Raw genomic sequence first — 19,073 nt, forward strand, 5'->3', positions numbered from 1 at the left:
GGTCGAATTTGACACGCTGTCAAGTTATAAAACTTTTTATTGGAACGATTAAGGCTTCATGATATACAGCCAGAAACAGTTATTTTATAGTTATTTTATTGTATTTATTTATAGATATTTCTTTCTTTTTTTAACCTGTGCTTTCTGCTGTAGTTGCTATGACACCCCAAAGGTATCGATAAAGCTTTATCTTATCTTATGTTATTTCACCTTACCTTACCTGGGAGGCTCTCTCCATTCCGACATGTCGCCACTCCGAAATGGACTTCTTATTGTCGGAGTGGCGACACTCCCCATGGGCCTAAGGTTTAGGGTAGGGGTAGAGATAGGGTTAGTGTCGGAATGGAGACATGTCGGAAAGGAGACATGTCGGAGTGGAGAGATGCACCCACCTTACCTTACCTTGTCTCTTTAAACCCCTCCTTACTCCCCAGGTTGCCGTAGCAACCTCCTCTCCTTAACAACAATACAGCTAGCGGAGCGTCTCATGGCTGAAACCCAATCAACCCTGGTACCTGTCACACTCACGCTGGTTACCTGTGCAATTCTGTGACTCCCGGGGGGTCGCTGTTTTGCCATTTCAGTGTGATTTATTCAAGATAATGTGATGTATTATCAAATTAAATTAATATTGATACACTTCGTTACACTGCCTTATAAGCACTTAGACACTAGTTGACAGAATTCTCATGGCCCCTTTAGGAAGTTGACCGTAGTAAGCGTATTCCTGTATTCTCTACACTAAATTATCTTCTCAGAAAATAGGCAAGCCCAGCTATTTTGTGGCAAATATTCCCCCTGGAATGGGGATGTTAGGGTTCAAGTGGTTAATGCTGAAGGCTCCTCTTACCCTAACATTGATCATAACCATAACAACACCCATGTATAAACAGACACACACACGTGAGAGCACCCGCATGTGTGTGATTGTGCACGCACACACACACGCATGGCAAAGAAAACCATGTCAAGGCACCAACCTGCTCATCGGGAGCAGTTAGGGGTTCAGTGTCTCTCAAGGACACTTTGACGATTGATTGATTGATTGATTGATTGATTGATTGATTGATTGATTGATTGATTGATTGATTGATTTACTGATTGAATACTTTATTAACAGTTTGCAGAGACAGGTGCAGGGCAGTACAGTACAATACAAGGCCTGATAAAAAGATGTTTACAAGAAAGTTCCATTGGGGTGCTGTGTACTCAATTCATCTAAAAACACTAACCCGGGGGCAAGCCGGGGATCAAACTGGCAACCCACTCTACACTACAGCAGTGGTTCTCAACCTGCGGGTCGGGTTCTCAACCCAGAGGGGTTGAGAAGTTTAAGTTTATAGGAGGGTATCTGCACATTTCTAAAGTGACAATTTAAGGACTTTTTAATACCTCTAAAATTACAAATTAAACATTGACCAAACTGGCAAGGCAGAAATTGTTAAAATAGCCAGCAGGGGTTTTCAACGTTTTCAGGCCAAGGACCCCTTATAGTTGAGAGAGAGATGAAGCAGGGACCCCCTCACCATTTTCATAGATTCCATATTTTATTGTTTGACAGCACAATCATCAGTGTATTTTGGATTCATGTCAGTTTGTGTTTTCAGATATTTAACCACTTGAACCATCAATACTTAATACTCTTTAGTCAATACTTAATAAACTTTCAGTCTGTACTTAGTCTGCTCTTTTTCCCCTCTACACCAAACCTCTTTGCGGAAAATAGCCCATCTGCGAGGCGGTGTGAGCTTGTAGATCTGCTATTTTTGTTGTTAAAATAAAAAAGGACGCAAAGACTTGGAGGACCCCCTGTAGTAACTCTGAGGATCCCCTAGGGCAAAGGTTCTCAACCTGTGGGTTGGGACCCCCAGGGAGGTCCCCAAATTATTAGGGGGGGTCCCCAGATGATTAACTTAATGTGTAACATTCTTTTCTCACTCAGCAGTAAACAAACCAACATAAAGTTTAAGTGTATAGACTATAGAGGGTATCTGCACATTTCTAATGTGACAATTTAAGACCTTTTTAATACCTCTGAAATGACAAATTGAACATTGGCCAAATTGTCAAATATTAGAGGAAGAAATTGTGAAAATAGCAGATCTACATGCTGAGCTGAGCTTGTAGATCTGCTATTTTCACAATAGAACAGTGTTATACAAAATATAATGCATCAATTCTTAGTGCTCGTCAGGGTGGGGGGTCCCCGGTTAAAATATGATTATTTTGGCAGTCGCGGCCTGAAAAGGTTGAGAACCACTGGTCTATAGCAGGGGTCTTCAACGTTTTCAGACCAAGGACCCCTTAGTTGAGAGAGAGAGATGAAGCAGGGACCCCCACTACCTTATTATAGATTTCATATAGTTTCATTGTTTGACAGCACAATCATCAGTGTATTTTGGATTCATGTCAGTTTGTGTTTTCAGATATTTAACCACTTGAACCGTCAATACTTAATACTCTTTAGTCAATACTTAATAAACTTTCACTCTGTACTTAGTCTGCTCTTTTCCCCCTCTACACCAAACCTCTTTGCGTAAAATAGCCCATCTGCGAGGCGGTGTGAGCTTGTAGATCTGCTATTTTTGTCGTTAATATAAAAATCACACCTGTGTGAAGTGGAGCTGTGTGTGTGTGTGTGTGTGTGTGTGTGTGTGTGTGTGTGTGTGTGTGTGTGTGTGTGTGTGTGTGTGTGTGTGTGTGTGTGTGTGGATCATGTGTACCGATTTTTGTGACATTTGAAGAAAATATGTAGGAAAAGGAGCAAAAAGTGTGTTTTGGAGAAAATTCAAGATGGCGGAAAATCTATCATGGCGCAAATGGGCGTGGCCTATATGGGGAGATGCGTCATGACCCAAGGAATCCAGGGAAAAAATATTTTTAATTTTCCGACCTACGGTTCAAGAGTTACAGGCCAAAACGTAAAGTGGGGTGTTATGGCGCCACCATACGGCCAAATGACACAATTATTTTTTATTTAATCCTTGAAACCATTATGAACCTCCTCTCCAAGTCTTGAAACTCTAGCCCCTATGGTTTGCGAGAGACAAATAATTGAATGTGAGTTTTTGCGATTGCCATTATAAGTCAATGGGGAAAATTAATTCACTAATAAATTAATATCAATTAAACTATTGAACCTTTCTCTTAGCAAGTTACTAGCCCACTATTCCCGAGTAAGCCGGTCGATTTGACATATGGCGCGAGTGTGTGGTGGCAAAACTGTGGGACTAGTAGCGTGCCGAAGTCAGGCTACATACAGACACACAGACAGACACACAGACAGACACACAGACAGACAGACCCACAAAGCTACGTATAGGGAGCCTGTGTTTCACACAGCTCCAAAAAAGGACACAAAGATTTGGAGGACCCCCTGTAGTAACTCTGAGGATCCCCTAGGGCAAAGGTTCTCAACCTGTGGGTTGGGACCCCCAAATTATTAGGGGGGGTCCCCAGATGATTAACTTAATGTGTAACATTGTTTTCTCACTCTATAGTAAACAAACCAACATAAAGTTTAAGAGTATAGAGGGTATCTGCACATTTCTAAAGTGACCATTTAAGACCTTTTTAATACCTCTGAAATGACAAATTGAACATTGGCCAAATTGTCAAATATTAGAGGAAGAAATTGTGAAAATAGCAGATCTACATGATCGCAACGCCTCGCAATGCGAGGCGGTGTGAGCATGTAGATCTGCTATTTTCACAAAACTTAATGCCTCAACTCCTAGTGCTCGTCATGGTGCCGGGTCCCCGGTTGAAATATGATTATTTTGGGGGTCACAGCCTGAAAAGGTTGAGAACCACTGCCCTAGGGGTCCCGGACCCCCTGTTGAGGACCCTTCCTTTACAGTTTACTATAGCTCCTGAGGCACTGCTGCCAGGTCATCAGTAGGGATGGGGCTCGTTATTCTTTATTGATAACGAGCACCTTATAGTCCAGTCATTTTAGGCCAAAATTTGTCCAAACCTAGAACAAATTGCAATAGTAGCAAACTCAACTGATTTTGTATCCTCAATATGTCCTTAGTGAGGGAAAAAAAGTCCCAAGGAATCCCACCGGGGCAAAGTTTTGAAAACGACCTATCTACCTTCACTTACTATACACTACAATATAAAGGAAAAAATGACTGAAAAAAGATCTGCTTTAAGTGGGATATGAGGGGTCAAACTAGGGGTTTTTAATTATTCTGAATCCATTGCAAGCATTTGTTTTGCATGAAAAACATTCCTTGGGCTAAAAACGGACCCCAAAAGACTGAAAATTGATGAAAATTGATGAAAATTGACGTTTTGAGTGGCCATTTCTGGCCCAAGGAATGTTTTTCGTGCAAAACAAATGCTTGCAATGGATTCAGAATAATTAAAAACCCCTAGTTTGACCCCTCACATCCCACTTAAAGCAGATTTTTTTCAGTCATTTTTTCCTTTATATTGTAGTGTATAGTAAGTGAAGGTAGATAGGTCGTTTTCAAAACTTTGCCCCGGTGGGATTCCTTGGGACTTTTTTTCCCTCACTAAGGACATAATGAGGATACAAAATCAGTTGAGTTTGCTACTATTGCAATTTGTTCTAGGTCTAACCCTAAAATGACTGGACTATTATCAATCCTGCTTATTGAGCCAGGCTTCTATCCAGCCCACTGTTGAGCGTTTTCTAATATGTTGTGGAAAGACGTGAAACGACAAATTCTTAACATAACTGGTATCGTTGTTTTATTGGCCAGTTGTTGCGACTGTGAGTTTGTGGCTGACCACCATCTAAGAAGATGACAATTGACAAAAGTAACAAATATCATTAAATATCATTAAAACAGTCATTCATTAGTGTGCAATAAGTGTTAAATTACTTTATATTAGGAATAGTACTGAATAGTCATTTCTTGACCGCCTCGTTGTTTAAACATGACATCATGGGCCGCTATGCTCGATAACAGGCTTGATAAGCCCAAAGCTTATTGATACCGGGTACTCAATAAATGTGTTATGGGGTTATCGAGCAACCTTTGTTTAGGGCTCCATCCCTAGTCATGACTCATGACTGGTTGACATGTCACCGGTTTGGTTGTGACCGCGGCTGGCTGGGTCTTCAGGCGGTGCCGTGGCTGCCTGTGAAACCAGAGCCTGCCTGATGAATGTTTGATGACCCTCCTCTAAACCAACACCGAGCCGCTCTCCAACGCTAAAGTTACCAAGCAGCAGCCCTCCGACAAGAAGAAGAAGCTGTGTGTTTAAGTTTGGATTCGGGAAGGAACGACGCGAAGCCAGAGACATCGGCAGGAGTTCTGAACAAGGTCACCGCCGAGGCCAACAGGTACACCTGGCTGCCGCCGTGTGTGTGTGTGTGTGTGTGTGTGTGTGTGTGTGTGTGTGGTTGGTTATTGTGTGCTTGTATTCTTATTTGTTAGTAAAACAGGGTAAACTCTGTCACGGAGCGGCCTGTTGTGTAGGGACAGACAACAAGCCACGTATCAGATGAAGATAGCTTAGAAAATGGAGGTGGACTGGAGTGGATTACCGGGCCTCTGCCCAGGGGCCCAAGAGCTCAGGAGGCCCCTAAGTCATAGCCTTGACATGAATTGTCACAATTATTATCATTATTATTTATTTTTTTAAGATATGTTTTTGGGCTTTTATGCCTTTATTGATAGGACAGTATAGACTGACAGGAAATGGGGAGTGACACGCAGCAAAGGTAGTCGGGATCGAGACTCGAACCAGCGACACGCTGTCAGGCTACACTGGAGCCTATGTGGTATGCTCCTGGACCGGTAGTCCAGCAGGCACCCCGGATTGCCACAGTTACAGTATAAGATTACACTTCTGGTCAAAGGGCTGGTTATTCATTCGTGCCAATAACAAAACCACAAGAGTCCTTACTAGAGGACTAGCCTAAACCATCACTTGGTAGATGTCACATGAAACAAACCATCCTGATACCACCGTACCAAGTAAGTAGGGCATTAACGAACAGTCGACAAGTTGACTCAGTTGACTTCATTACACAAGTCTACTCCCACCAGAGAAAGTCGAAGTTGATAGAAATAATAATAATACTTTCTATTGTGAAAATAGCAGATCTACATGCTCACAACGCCTCGCGTTGCGAGGCGTTGTGAGCATGTAGATCGGCTATTTTCACAATTTCTGCCTCTATATATTTGACAATTTGGAAAATGTTTAATTCGTCATTTTAGAGGTATTAAAAAGTCATTAAATTTGCGCTTTAGAAATGTGAAGATACCCTCTATACACTTAAACTTTATGTTGGTTTGTTTACAGTTGAGTGAGGAAACCATGTTTCACATTAAATTAATCATCTGGGGGCCCCCCAAATTAATCGGGGGGTCGTGTGTGATGTGATGACGTCATCAAACGATAAACTCGACTTCAACTCAACTTTTTACCGAGTCGAGTCGACTTGCAAAAATTACAAGTCTTTAATGCCCTAGTACCAAGTGAGAGTTCAGTACTGTATGGCTGATGGAAACTAGCTGAAGCTCAGAAGCTGTCACATGATTGTAGCTTGTAGATCTATTTCCATTAAGGTTCAGTCACACATCATGAGACACGGCACATAAATTACACATGAGTTACATTCCTTTGGATGTTATTATGTGTCTGAAGAACGAACGGTTGATGCTGTTGACATACTGCTAGCCTACAGGTATAGGCCTAAATGTAGTTTGTGATGTTACTGTAGCTGTAGTTACTGTAGCTACAAGAGGGAGGGTCTTTACAAGTCAGTGCCCAGGGATTGTCTCATGAGTCATGATATGGTCTGTCTGTCTGTCTGTCTGTCTGTCTGTCTGTCTGTTAAATTCAGTTATTTTATTTATATTGTCCCCAACTCTGAATTTATTTTGCAGATTAATGTGATTTCATCACAACCGATGTTCGTCCATCTACATGTCACACGTGTTATAATTTAGACAAGCCTTTTATTGCATGCTAATGTCACCATTATTACGTTTTTAACCACTTTAAACACGGCATTCCTTATAATGACTATAAAGTCGTTATACTCATAGGCCAACATTTTCAAACATTTTCTCTTTTCGCCCCCAAACAAGCAGCGAGTATAGTGGATCTACACGCTCTCAACGTGTCGCTTGGCAACACATTGAGAGCTTGTAGATTTTCTATTTTGGCTATTTTAGAAATGAAGTGGTAACAGCCCTTCTGCTGTGTGCCAGCAGGTAATCACCATCATTATTTTATACTTTAGCTATTGAAAAATAGCAGATATACAAGCTCACAGTGCGGCACCGAGTGCCGCGCTGTGAGCTTGTAGATCTGCTATTTTTGAAAAATCTTGAAAATTAGAATTTTTACCCGATTCTATAAGTGTCTTTTGAATCCTTCTAAGGTTTTTAGAAAAACCTATGTTTCTATGTCAGCAATCTGGCCAGCCATCGTCAAAGAAAAGGTCCTTTTCACTTAACTGGAGCTCAGTTAGTCTGTTCTTGAGAGACTACTATGTCAGTGGTTCTCAAACCTTTTCATGTGAAGGACCCCCAAACTGATTTTTATTTGGCCACGGACCCCCATCTCAAAATATTTAGTTCCAGGGACCACCCAGAAGCAAAATTTGAGTTACAAACGTTCGCTTTGAAAATACATATATTCAAAGATTTGCACACATTTTCACGACTTTTTCAAAAATAGCAGATCTACAAGCTCGCAGCGCGGCACTCGGTGCCGCGCTGTGAGCTTGTAGATCTGCTATTTTTCACTGGTTAAAGCATTCAATAATTCTAGGCCCTAAATGGGTTAAGTGGTAACACCCCTTATTTATCCTAAATGACGCCTCTGCTGTGTCCCAGCAGGTAATGTGGTCAGGATGTCTGAGTCCAGACAGCGAACTCTGTCCACCTCAGGAGAGTCTCTGTACCAGGTGCTGGGCCTGGACAAGACCTGCTCCCACGATGACATCAAGAAGGCCTACAGGTAGGCTATAGGCCAGGGGTGGGCAACTTTGATGATGGTGAGGGCCACTATATTCCCACCTTCACTCCAGAGGGCCACTATATGTCCACCTTCACTCCAGAGGGCCACTATATTCCCACCTTCACTCCAGAGGGCCACTATATGTCCACCTTCACTCCAGAGGGCCACTATATTTCCACCTTCACTCCAGAGGGCCACTATATTCCCACCTTCACTCCAGAGGGCCACTATATGTCCACCTTCACTCCAGAGGGCCACTATATTCCCACCTTCACTCCAGAGGGCCACTATATGTCCACCTTCACTCCAGAGGGCCACTATATTCCCACCTTCACTCCAGAGGGCCACTATATGTCCACCTTCACTCCAGAGGGCCACTATATTCCCACCTTCACTCCAGAGGGCCACTATATGTCCACCTTCACTCCAGAGGGCCACTATATGTCCACCTTCACTCCAGAGGGCCACTATATGTCCACCTTCACTCCAGAGGGCCACAATGCATATTGCTACGTACTTTGTCATTCTAGTATAGGGGCGTCTCCACTGGCCGAACTGCACCGCTATTTTGAATCACGCACACCACTCTACCCAGTAGAGTAGTGTGAAAGTGGTACTAAAAAGTATCCAATCCAGACTAGAGTATAGGTCTGAGCTAGGCCAAACAGGGCCAAACACTTCATAAAGACTGATCACTCACTGACTTTTCATTTAGACCACCAGGATATAGTTGTAATACATGATAATAGATTCTATTGTGTTATAATCATTGTTATAATCTATTATAGCGTATTATAATTATCAAGGTAATATATTAATAGTTAATACTCTATAGTGTATTATAATCACCGTTATAATCCATTATAGTGTATTATAATTAGGATAGTTGTAATACAAAAAGTGTACACACTTTTAGTGTACACTAAAAGTGTACATTTGTTTCTTACCAATATGGGTACTTTTTTGTAATGGAAAATGTAGATATGTTTATGTGGTGTGGTGTGGTGTGGTGTGGTGTGGTGTGGTGTGGTGTGTTGTGCTGTGGTGAGGTGTGGTGCTAAAGCTGCAGTCATAAAGGGGCTAAAGAGTCCGCTCCTGAGTCTCCTACTGACCGATGATCTGGCCGGGCGGCCATCCAGTTCTTGGCATAGGGTTGCTACAAAAACTACAGAAATCTTCATGAATTCAAGGCTTCATGGAGTGTGTAATTGCTAGAAAATAAGTCATTTCTTTTGGATGAACTACTCCTTTAACCTCTTAAGCCCCAGGGGGGTCCAGGGGAAAAATCCGCCTAAAATGTATGCCCAAATTGGAACAGTTGTGGACACAAAACTACCATGATTGTGGCTACTCTTGACTCACCAAATGTCAGCTAACCCCTGAGAATTCACAAATGCAGTGTAAAACATCACATTTCTCTGTCCAAATTGTCCTGCTGTGATCATTTACCAAGGAAAAGATGATTGAAAAAGACCTCCGCCTATGGAAATTTTGCCTTCTGAATAGTGAATGAGCCTCAAGACCTCATTTAAAACATATATAGTGAATAGAAAAATTGTTCACCAAGGTGTCACCAATTGATAGGCAAAATTGTATGAATATATTGCAAACTATGTAAACTCTACAGATGTTTTAGTGAGAGTAGTGCTGTAATATTAGTAATGTTAAAGTATAGGCCATAGAGACACCCCTCTTAACAACACACATGCATAAAAACTGTTAAAGCCTGCACTTGACACTTTTGTGCTGTGCTCAAAATAAACTTACTGTGAAAGGCCTCTCATTTTATTTATCTTCTGTGCTGGGTGTTTTTTTATGGGTTGGCATGGTACAAAAGAGAAATTAGAATGAATGAAAAAGGCTCACAACACACTTTGAAAAGATACAAATATGCTGTCTTGTTTTGTTCACTACTAGAAAATGCAGACATAACTTAGAAAATGCAGACATAACTGTTTATTTACAACAGGCGAAAATGTAATACATTTGTAAAACATGGGCTGTAGGAAACAATTAAGGAAACCATAAAATGTGAATTAACGTTCATACTCAGCATTTCCTTAAAGCTTTATTCGAATTCGCCTTTACTTTAACATTAAAACCCGAACTACTGTCTGTCATACTTATTACTCAAGATAACTTATAACGTGTCGGGTTATTGTACAGAGATGACAGCGTCCCCACCCGGGTGCCCCCACGGGCCAATCAGAGGCAAGCGGAACGAGAGGGGCGTCTCCACTGGCCGAACTGCGCCGCTATTTTGAATCACGCGAGTGGTGTAGTGAAAAAACTGGCACAAGTGGACGGTGTGAAGTGGTGTGGTGTTGGGCCATGTCAGTGGAAAAGGGGCTTTTGAGTCTCCTACCGGAGACTAGTGTTGCCAAAAATATTGTTTTATCGAAAAGTATCGATTTTGAATATAGTATCGATTTTCAATATGACTTTTCCATAGTATCGATTATATCGATATTCAGTTTTTACCTCTCTCGTTGTTTTACAACAACGTTACTTTTAAGCCAGTGGAGTTTCGTTTCCTCAGCCCAGGCGAGATTCTTACCTTCTCGTGAGACTTCCGGGCCGACTGTGCTCCCATATAACTCTAAGGGGCTTCATATCTTATGGTGAAAGAATTGCCCTCTCTGTGTAGAAATCCATGCCGTTACTGTTGACTTGATTATGCTTAGTTCAGTGTGTTCATAACACACTGAAAATAGCCGACCTCCAAGCTTGGAGGTCTGCTATTTTCGATATTTCCACCAAAAGGCCCTTTTTTAGCCCTGCCTTTCTAACGTTCTCTGCACGTCCCTGGTCCCTTTACAGGAAGCTGGCGCTGCGCTACCACCCTGACAAGAACCCAGACAACCCTCTAAACCCTCTATAACCCTCCTTACAGGAAGCTGGCACTGCGCTACCACCCTGACACCTCTAAACCCTCTATAACCCTCCTTACAGGAAGCTGGCGCTGCGCTACCACCCTGACACCTCTAAACCCTCTATAACCCTCCTTACAGGAAGCTGGCGCTGCGCTACCACCCTGACACCTCTAAACCCTCTATAACCCTCCTTACAGGAAGCTGGCGCTGCGCTACCACCCTGACACCTCTAAACCCTCTATAACCCTCCTTACAGGAAGCTGGCACTGCGCTACCACCCTGACACCTCTAAACCCTCTATAACCCTCCTTACAGGAAGCTGGCGCTGCGCTACCACCCTGACACCTCTAAACCCTCTATAACCCTCCTTACAGGAAGCTGGCGCTGCGCTACCACCCTGACACCTCTAAACCCTCTATAACCCTCCTTACAGGAAGCTGGCACTGCGCTACCACCCTGACACCTCTAAACCCTCTATAACCCTCCTTACAGGAAGCTGGCACTGCGCTACCACCCTGACAAGAACCCAGACAACCCTCTAAAGTCTAACCCCTCTAACCCTCCTTACAGGAAGCTGGCGCTGCGCTACCACCCTGACAAGAACCCAGACAACCCTCTAAACCCTCTATAACCCTCCTTACAGGAAGCTGGCACTGCGCTACCACCCTGACAAGAACCCAGACTACCCTCTAAACCCTCTATAACCCTCCTTACAGGAAGCTGGCACTGCGCTACCACCCTGACACCTCTAAACCCTCTATAACCCTCCTTACAGGAAGCTGGCACTGCGCTACCACCCTGACACCTCTAAACCCTCTATAACCCTCCTTACAGGAAGCTGGCGCTGCGCTACCACCCTGACAAGAACCCAGACAACCCAGAGGCCTCAGACAAGTTCAAGGAGCTGAACAGCGCCCACTCGGTGCTGTCGGACCTCACCAAGAGGAACATCTACGACTCCTACGGCTCCCTGGGCCTCTACGTGGCCCAGCAGTTTGGAGAGGAGAACGTCAACACCTACTTCATGCTGTCCACGTGGTGGGCCAAGGTACCGCAGGGCTGTGTGCAGGGGCGGTAACATAGGGTACGCCTGGGAGCTCAAGCGTACAGCTATGAGAGCCGGGTCTTTTTGGACCGGACCGTATTCTTTACTGTCTCTCTTTTTTCCCCCAAACGGCGCTATAGTCCCAACGTTCCCATTGACTTGCTGGAGGTCGCCGCGACCCCCTTACACATGCTAATTGCTTCTAATCTAATACACAAGTATGTCTGTGCTAAACATGTTCAACCGGTTCTAAGGTTTAACGGCATGCAGGCTTCAGTGGTGTGAACTTAAGTAACTGATTACATTTAGCCTACTCAATTAGCCTACTGTAGGCCTACTTTATTTTTCTTTATGGAGTAGGCTTATTTCCAAGTTTCAATAGCCTACTTTTACTTCTACTCCACTACATCTCAGAGGCAAATATTGTGGGCTACTTTTACTCCACTACAAATATTTGAAAACGGTTAGTTACTTTGCAAATTCGATTATTATAAAGGCATAACCACTTCAGCCCTCAGCCCTACATTTGGGCTATTTGAAGATTAAACTCACAATGTGACGCATATTGTGAGCTTAGATCTGCTAAAATATTTTATACAAACAATTGTGAAGACCTCAAATCAAATGTGACTTCTGCATAATGACTATAGTGTATTTTACACTTGATTGTGTGCTGAAAATAGCCAATCTACAAGCTCACAACGCGTCGCAACGCGACACGTTGTGAGCTTATTCTTCTTAATTGTGACCACCGGAGAGTCGGTTGACGGCCAGAATGCAGGTTGGGTTAGTGCCCCAGCCTGTGTCTTCCGTGAGGAAGAAGCCCAATAAATCCACGGTGAGGCCTTTAGGAGGGCCATTCAAGCCGCAAGCAGAGCCTGCAGCGCCAGCTTGCCAGGGTGGAGCTTGCAGTACTACCACCAGCCAACCCTTGCGGCCAAACCACCTGCAGCAGCTGAATGGAATGTTTGGATTGGGGTCTGGTGCAACGCACAGGTTCTGAACCTGGTGAGAGCAGGAGAGGACCTGGTGAGACGTAGGAGGAGCCCGGCCAGGAGTCAACCCATAGAGCCTAGTTCTTCCACGCGCCAGAATAGTACCCCCAATCCCGGCAGAGTAGTTCCGGTGCAGCACATTGAGTGACCCTGTCTTTCCCTAATAGGACTGATCGTGGATAGCTACTAGGATGTAAGTCGGGACATCAACCCCGGCTGGGTCACCTGGGCGAGGGTGTATGATGTTGCGAGACCCGAAACACCCGTCGACCCCAGGCTACATCACTGATGATACGTCCCAGTTGCATCCTTGTGATGTTTTTTTTTCACAGTCTTAGTTTTAGTCATCACAGCTTAAGTTTTTATTTGGTTTTATTTAGTTTTCGTCAGTGAAAAAAACGCAGTCGACAAAATGTTTTCGTCATAGTTTTAGTCGACGAAATCAACACTGGTGTGTGTGTGTGTGTGTGTGTGTGTGTGTGTGTGTGTGTGTGTCTGTGTGCAGAGGCGTCACAAGGGGGGGGGGGGGGGGGGGGGAGTGGGACTGAGTTACCAGGGCCCAAGGTGGAGGGGCCCTAGTAACTTTAGCTATTGAAAAATAGCAGATATACAAGCTCGCAGTGCAGCATCAAGTGCCGCGCTGCGAGCTTGTATATCTGCTATTTTTGAAAAGTCGTGAAAATGTGTGCAAATCTTTGAATATATGTATTTTTAAGCGAACATTTGTAACTCAAATTTTGCTTCTGGGTGGTCCCTGGAACTAAATATTTTGAGATGGGGGTCCGTGGCCAAATGCATATAATTTTGGGGGTCCTTCACATGCAAACGTTTGAACACAGACTGATAGAAACATAGGTTTTTCAAAAAATCTTAGAAGGATTTGAAATATTCAAAGATTCAAGATTTTTCAAAAATAGCAGATCTACAAGCTTGTATATGTGAGCTTGTATATCTGCTATTGTTCAATAGTTAAAGCACAAAATAATGCGTAACAATGCAATCCCCCTATGAAGAACATTCATGGGGGGCCAGCAGTGAATCCTTGTACCCAGGGCCCAGAATTTGGTGCGACACCCCTGTGAGTGTGTCCCTGCAAGCCAAATGACATCACGATGACAGTATGATAACATTCTCCGGTGATTCAGAACCAGACCAGATCACAGCCCATATGGGGAGGATCTTGACGTCATTACCAGGACGTCATATGGACTATAGGATTATTGTTATTGTTTGTGATGTTAGTTGAAATATGAGCATGTAAGGTTATATTCTGGGACATCTCTGACTAGTTATGATATTTATCTGGCCTCAATCGGACGCTCTCTGATTAATCCAGGACATCCACCATCAGACCAAAGGGATATTGGTCTGATGGACTGGGGAGATACAAGACTTTTGAGGCCATCGGTGCGTGCGTGCGTGTGTGTGATCATATGTCAGTGGTTCCCGAAGTGGGGCCTGGGGACCTCTGGGGGTCTTGATAGGGATCCCAGGGGGATCCCAGGGGGTCCACAGCTATCCACCTATTCATTTTGGGGGGTCCTTGACATGAACATGTTTTAGAACCATGGAATGAATGAACTCTCCATTAAATTTAGAACTAGAGACTCACTCCCTATAGCTTCCACTGTGGTCTGAAGACTCACCTCTTCAGACTCCACCTTTTAGCCCAGGGGTCTCAAACTCGATTTACCTTGGGGCCGCTGGAGGCAGAGTCTGGCTGAGGCTGGGCCGCAGCCTCAGCGCACATGCACGCGAGCGCAGCACGTGCATGTGCGCGTGCACATGCAATAATAAAACAAATTAGTGCATGTGCACTAATTTGTTTAATTATTATACTGTAGTTTCATACCAGTCTACCAACTACTGTATCTATCTCCCCATCAACGAAAAAAAAAATCCAATCTTCTCAAATGTCTTTTATTTTTTTAACACAAAATAATATGAACAAGGACCCTGGTCTAAACAAGTTGTGTATAACTTTCCTCAGGTACACCCCTTCTTTGGTAGTAAATCTGTATGGAACATGTACTGTACTGTTAACTGTACTGTATTATTGCGACCGTCAGGGAGCAGTTTACTATGAAAACCTCCACCGGCCGTCCGTCCGTCCGTCCGTCGGTCGGTCGGTCGGTCGGTCACACGTCACACGTCACACCTTTGCCCTGCTCATATCTCCGCATCAGTATATAGGGCTTGTTTGTTTATTGTATGACATCACGCCACATCATCAGCTGTGGACTCTGTGATGTCATCGTATCGCATCAGTATATAGGGCTTGTTTGTTTATTGTATGACATCACGCCACATCATCAGCTGTGGACTCTGTGATGTCATCGTATCTCCATATATGGCCATCTCCGTATATGGAGATATAAGTCGTCCATGCCCAAGTATGGGCTGGTGAGGTCAGACTTTGTGTGATGCGTAGGTTATCTCCATATATGGAGATTCAACATTCCAGGCAATGCTCTCTTCCCTGGTGAGAATTGCCCCTTTATATAGGGCTTGTTTGTGTATTGTATGACATCACGCCACATCATCAGCTGTGGACTCTGTGATGTCATCGTATCTCCATATATGGCCATCTCCGTATATGGAGATATAAGTCGTCCATGCCCAAGTATGGGCTGGTGAGGTCAGACTTTGTGTGATGCGTAGGTTATCTCCATATATGGAGATTCAACATTCCAGGTGTAACTATGGCTACCCGTATGACGTGAGAGGTGGAGGTTGTGATATTTGTGGAGATAAGCGACCAACGGTCGCTTATCTCCCGATTAGGGAGTCTTACTGGTTAGCGTTGTCTGCTCTGCACACAACACTGTAAAAGTGCCATTCAAAAAAAACTTGCGGGCCACACTAACATTAAATTTTCATATTAAGGTGGGGGCCACAAAATATCTCGCGGGCCACAAATGGCCCCCGGGCCGCCAGTTTGAGACCCCTGTTTTAGCCCATAGCACTTACCGTAGCACTTTCCCTAGCCTTGATGACCATACATGTAATTTAGTTTAGATAGCATTTTTTATATAAACCGGTGTCAGGCCATTGTCCACGTAACATCCTATCGTACATGGAAGCTGTAGTGTGTATAGCTGCCATGTATAGATTATTGATGTTTTGATTGTTTTCATTTTTATTGGTTCCACGTTCTACATTTTTTAGATGACTGTTTCTATGCATTTGCTGTATTGATGTAATGGTGGTGTAATGATGTATTACCTTGTGCTTTTCTTTGCTTATTGTTGTGGTTGCCAGTAGGGAAACCAGACAATTATTGTTCAAGCCTAACGTTCTTATTTTCCGGGATACACAATCTGATGTAATCTGATTGATTGTGATTCAAGATTCAAGATTTTAGTCAATGGATTGGTCGAGCTTCCTGGATACACAATCTCATGTAATCAGTGATGTCATTAGTGATGTCATTGATTCTGATTTCAGTCAATGGATCGGACGTTCTGGCTATCCAGGCAATAAATAGGAAATACATAAGCAACCACACTTGCTATTTCCAATTGCATCTTTCTCTAGTTGTAAATCGCTCTGGATTAAATGACTAAATTGTAAATTGTATGACTATGACACCACTCTGTCTGTCTGTGTGTGTGTAGGCTCTGTTTGGACTGTGTGGCATATACTGACAAGCTGCTACTGACACCACTCTCTCTCTGTGTGTGTGTGTGTGTGTGTGTGTGTGTGTGTGTGTGTGTGTGTGCGTGCGTGCGTGCGTGCGTGCGTGCGTGTGCGTGTGTCTGTGTGTGTAGGCTCTGTTTGGAGTGTGTGGCATACTGACGGGCTGCTACTGCCTGTGCTGCCTGTGCTGCTGCTGCAACTGCTGCTGCGGGCGACTCAAGCCCCGCCCCCCTGGCGAGGGGGCGGAGTCAGAGTGCAACCTGTCGCCCGAAGACCTGGAGGAGGAGCTACGCAACGACGACACCGGTGGGTGGAGCCTAGGATTGTTATTTACGGCAAATAATAAATGTTAACCATGCTAGAACCATTGAACCAGCTCAGCGGCCTTGTGGTTATAGTCCACGGGCCATACCAGATGTCGGTATTGTGTGGGGGTCGTGACATAGTCTTTGTGACATACTATGTCCAGGAGGTGTACTTGTACATCAAGCTGCCTCACGCTACAGAATCAGGAGACAGGCTCCTGCACTATGGGCCTCATGGCTCGGCAAGGCTTACTATACTAACATGCTAGAACCATTGCTTCTGGTGACATACTGTATTCACACATTCACATTCATACGTAGGTATTGGGCATAACAATGGAGGTATGACATCTTTGAAGCGGTAAAAGCCGCTTCCAAGGAGTGGCTTTGTCTGTCCCGTACATGTTTTTTTTTGAGGAGTCCCATAGATTCTCAAGGAGTGAGAATGTCTGTCCCGTACATGTCCCGTGCATGCAGAATTGAGGATTGGTCAAGCTTCACATGACAATTTGGCCCTCCAGACAAAATCATTCATTCATTCAGAATTCAAGTATATAACTAAAGAACATAGAAAGTATAGATCTAGAACACAGATTTCAAAGCTCTAGAACACATAGAATAAAAATTCACCGCTTCACTTCGAGGTTTGATTTTTTTTATCGCAGTCCCAGAAAGTGAAAATAAAGTGTTAAATTCATTACATCAATTAATTAAAAATAATTAATCATTACATTTTACCTATCATTTTATAATGGACGATATACTTTTCTGGCAAGTGGGCATGACCTTTGGGCAAGTAGAACATGACCTGTGTTTGCTCGATGAACAAGTGCCTCTGAGACCGTAGTGTCAACCAGGGACGTGTAGAGAATGTTAGAAGGCCATTCTAAAATGGCCTTTGGTGAAAATATCGAAAATAGCACACCTCAATAGCAGACCTCACAACTCGGCGAGCTGCAATACGATGTGAGCTTGGAAGTCGGCTATTTTTGGTACTTGATACCACACTAAACTAAGCATAATCAAGTGAATACTGGAGATGTGGCGTAACGGCATGGATTTCTACACAGAGAGGGCAATTCTTTCAACATAAGATGCTGCATTCAAGTTCAGGGAGTTTGGACAAGGCAATTCTTTTGAATGCTGACTTCAGGACAGGTATGGCATGGAAAGAGGGGCATTTGCATTTCTTTCACCATAGTAAAAACTGCATTCATGGTCTGGAGAGGGCACTTTTTACAGACGGGTAAAAGGGCAGGGCTCAAGCCCCCTTTGATGACTATGTGAGCGAGTGCCTGGTGTCAACACCTTCATTATTTAATGTATTTGGTAATGTCCCTGTCCCGTGCAGATGTTATTTAATGTATTTGGTAATGTCCCTGTCCCGTGCAGATGTTATTTAATGTATTTGGTAATGTCCCTGTCCCGTGCAGATGTTATTTAATGTATTTGGTAATGTCCCTGTCCTGTGCAGACGTGGACGCCCCCCCGGTGGTCCAGCAGCCAACCAACGCCAGCGAGAAGACACAGCTGATTGGAGACGGCAAGAAACGATACGGAGACAGCTACACATGAGTCCACTTTATATCCATATATGGTCATATGAGACTACATACTAGACATCCTCTGGGAGTTTGGATAGCATACTATCTTGATATGGCAAAAAGTGTTGTCTTTTTCCTGCTTTTAGTCACAAAATAGACGATCTACAAGCTCAAGTTGCAAGCTTGTAGATTGGCTATTTTTAAACTTTTTTAGAGAGAAAAACATATTTTTTTGTCCATATCGCCCATCCCTAGTCTATATTGTTTATTGAGATAATTATAATATTTTTTTTCGTTTTAACACCATAACCATTGATATGCAAGCAACTTTCATTCAATTTCCTTGAAATGACAAAAAATTACCCCAAAACTAGATTGATAATCACATTGGACTAGAAATTACTTAGTGATGAAATTACACTAGTGTCCTTGTTTACTGATACACACCTCTAGAGCATCGTTCCCATGCTTCTCCACAGCCTATAGGCCTTTAGCGTCATGTTGACAAAACCTCAACTTTCACACTAGTGCACACATCATTCACCCAATCAGAGCGCAGTGTGCTGTGAGTGACAGAGACATAGTAGGCCCGTTATTATGGATCCCACCACAGTTCCAAGACCCGCTGTGATTGGCCGGTTTGAATGAAGAGTTTATTAGCAGTTTGCAATAGAAAAGAGTTTCATGACAGCTCAAATCACTGGTACAAGGTCAAC

At 43.6% G+C, this 19,073-nt stretch overlaps 1 protein-coding gene across 1 annotated transcript; it reads left to right on the plus strand.

Annotated features, from left to right (window-relative positions):
* Window positions 1–7,849: 7,849 nt before the first annotated feature.
* LOC308285328 (dnaJ homolog subfamily C member 5-like) lies at window positions 7,850–18,388 on the plus strand (the record flags this gene model as incomplete). The annotated part of the gene is made up of 4 exons (XM_080726048.1): window positions 7,850–7,956; window positions 11,664–11,877; window positions 16,640–16,814; window positions 18,288–18,388. 4 exons carry the CDS (start codon window positions 7,850–7,852, stop codon window positions 18,386–18,388), a joined length of 597 nt encoding a protein of 198 aa, XP_080582174.1.
* Between the last annotated feature and the right edge of the window lie 685 nt (window positions 18,389–19,073).

This window comes from Nannobrachium achirus (assembly GCF_963921795.1).
Source record: "Nannobrachium achirus genome assembly, chromosome: 5".
Taxonomy (NCBI): Eukaryota; Metazoa; Chordata; class Actinopteri; order Myctophiformes; family Myctophidae; genus Nannobrachium; species Nannobrachium achirus.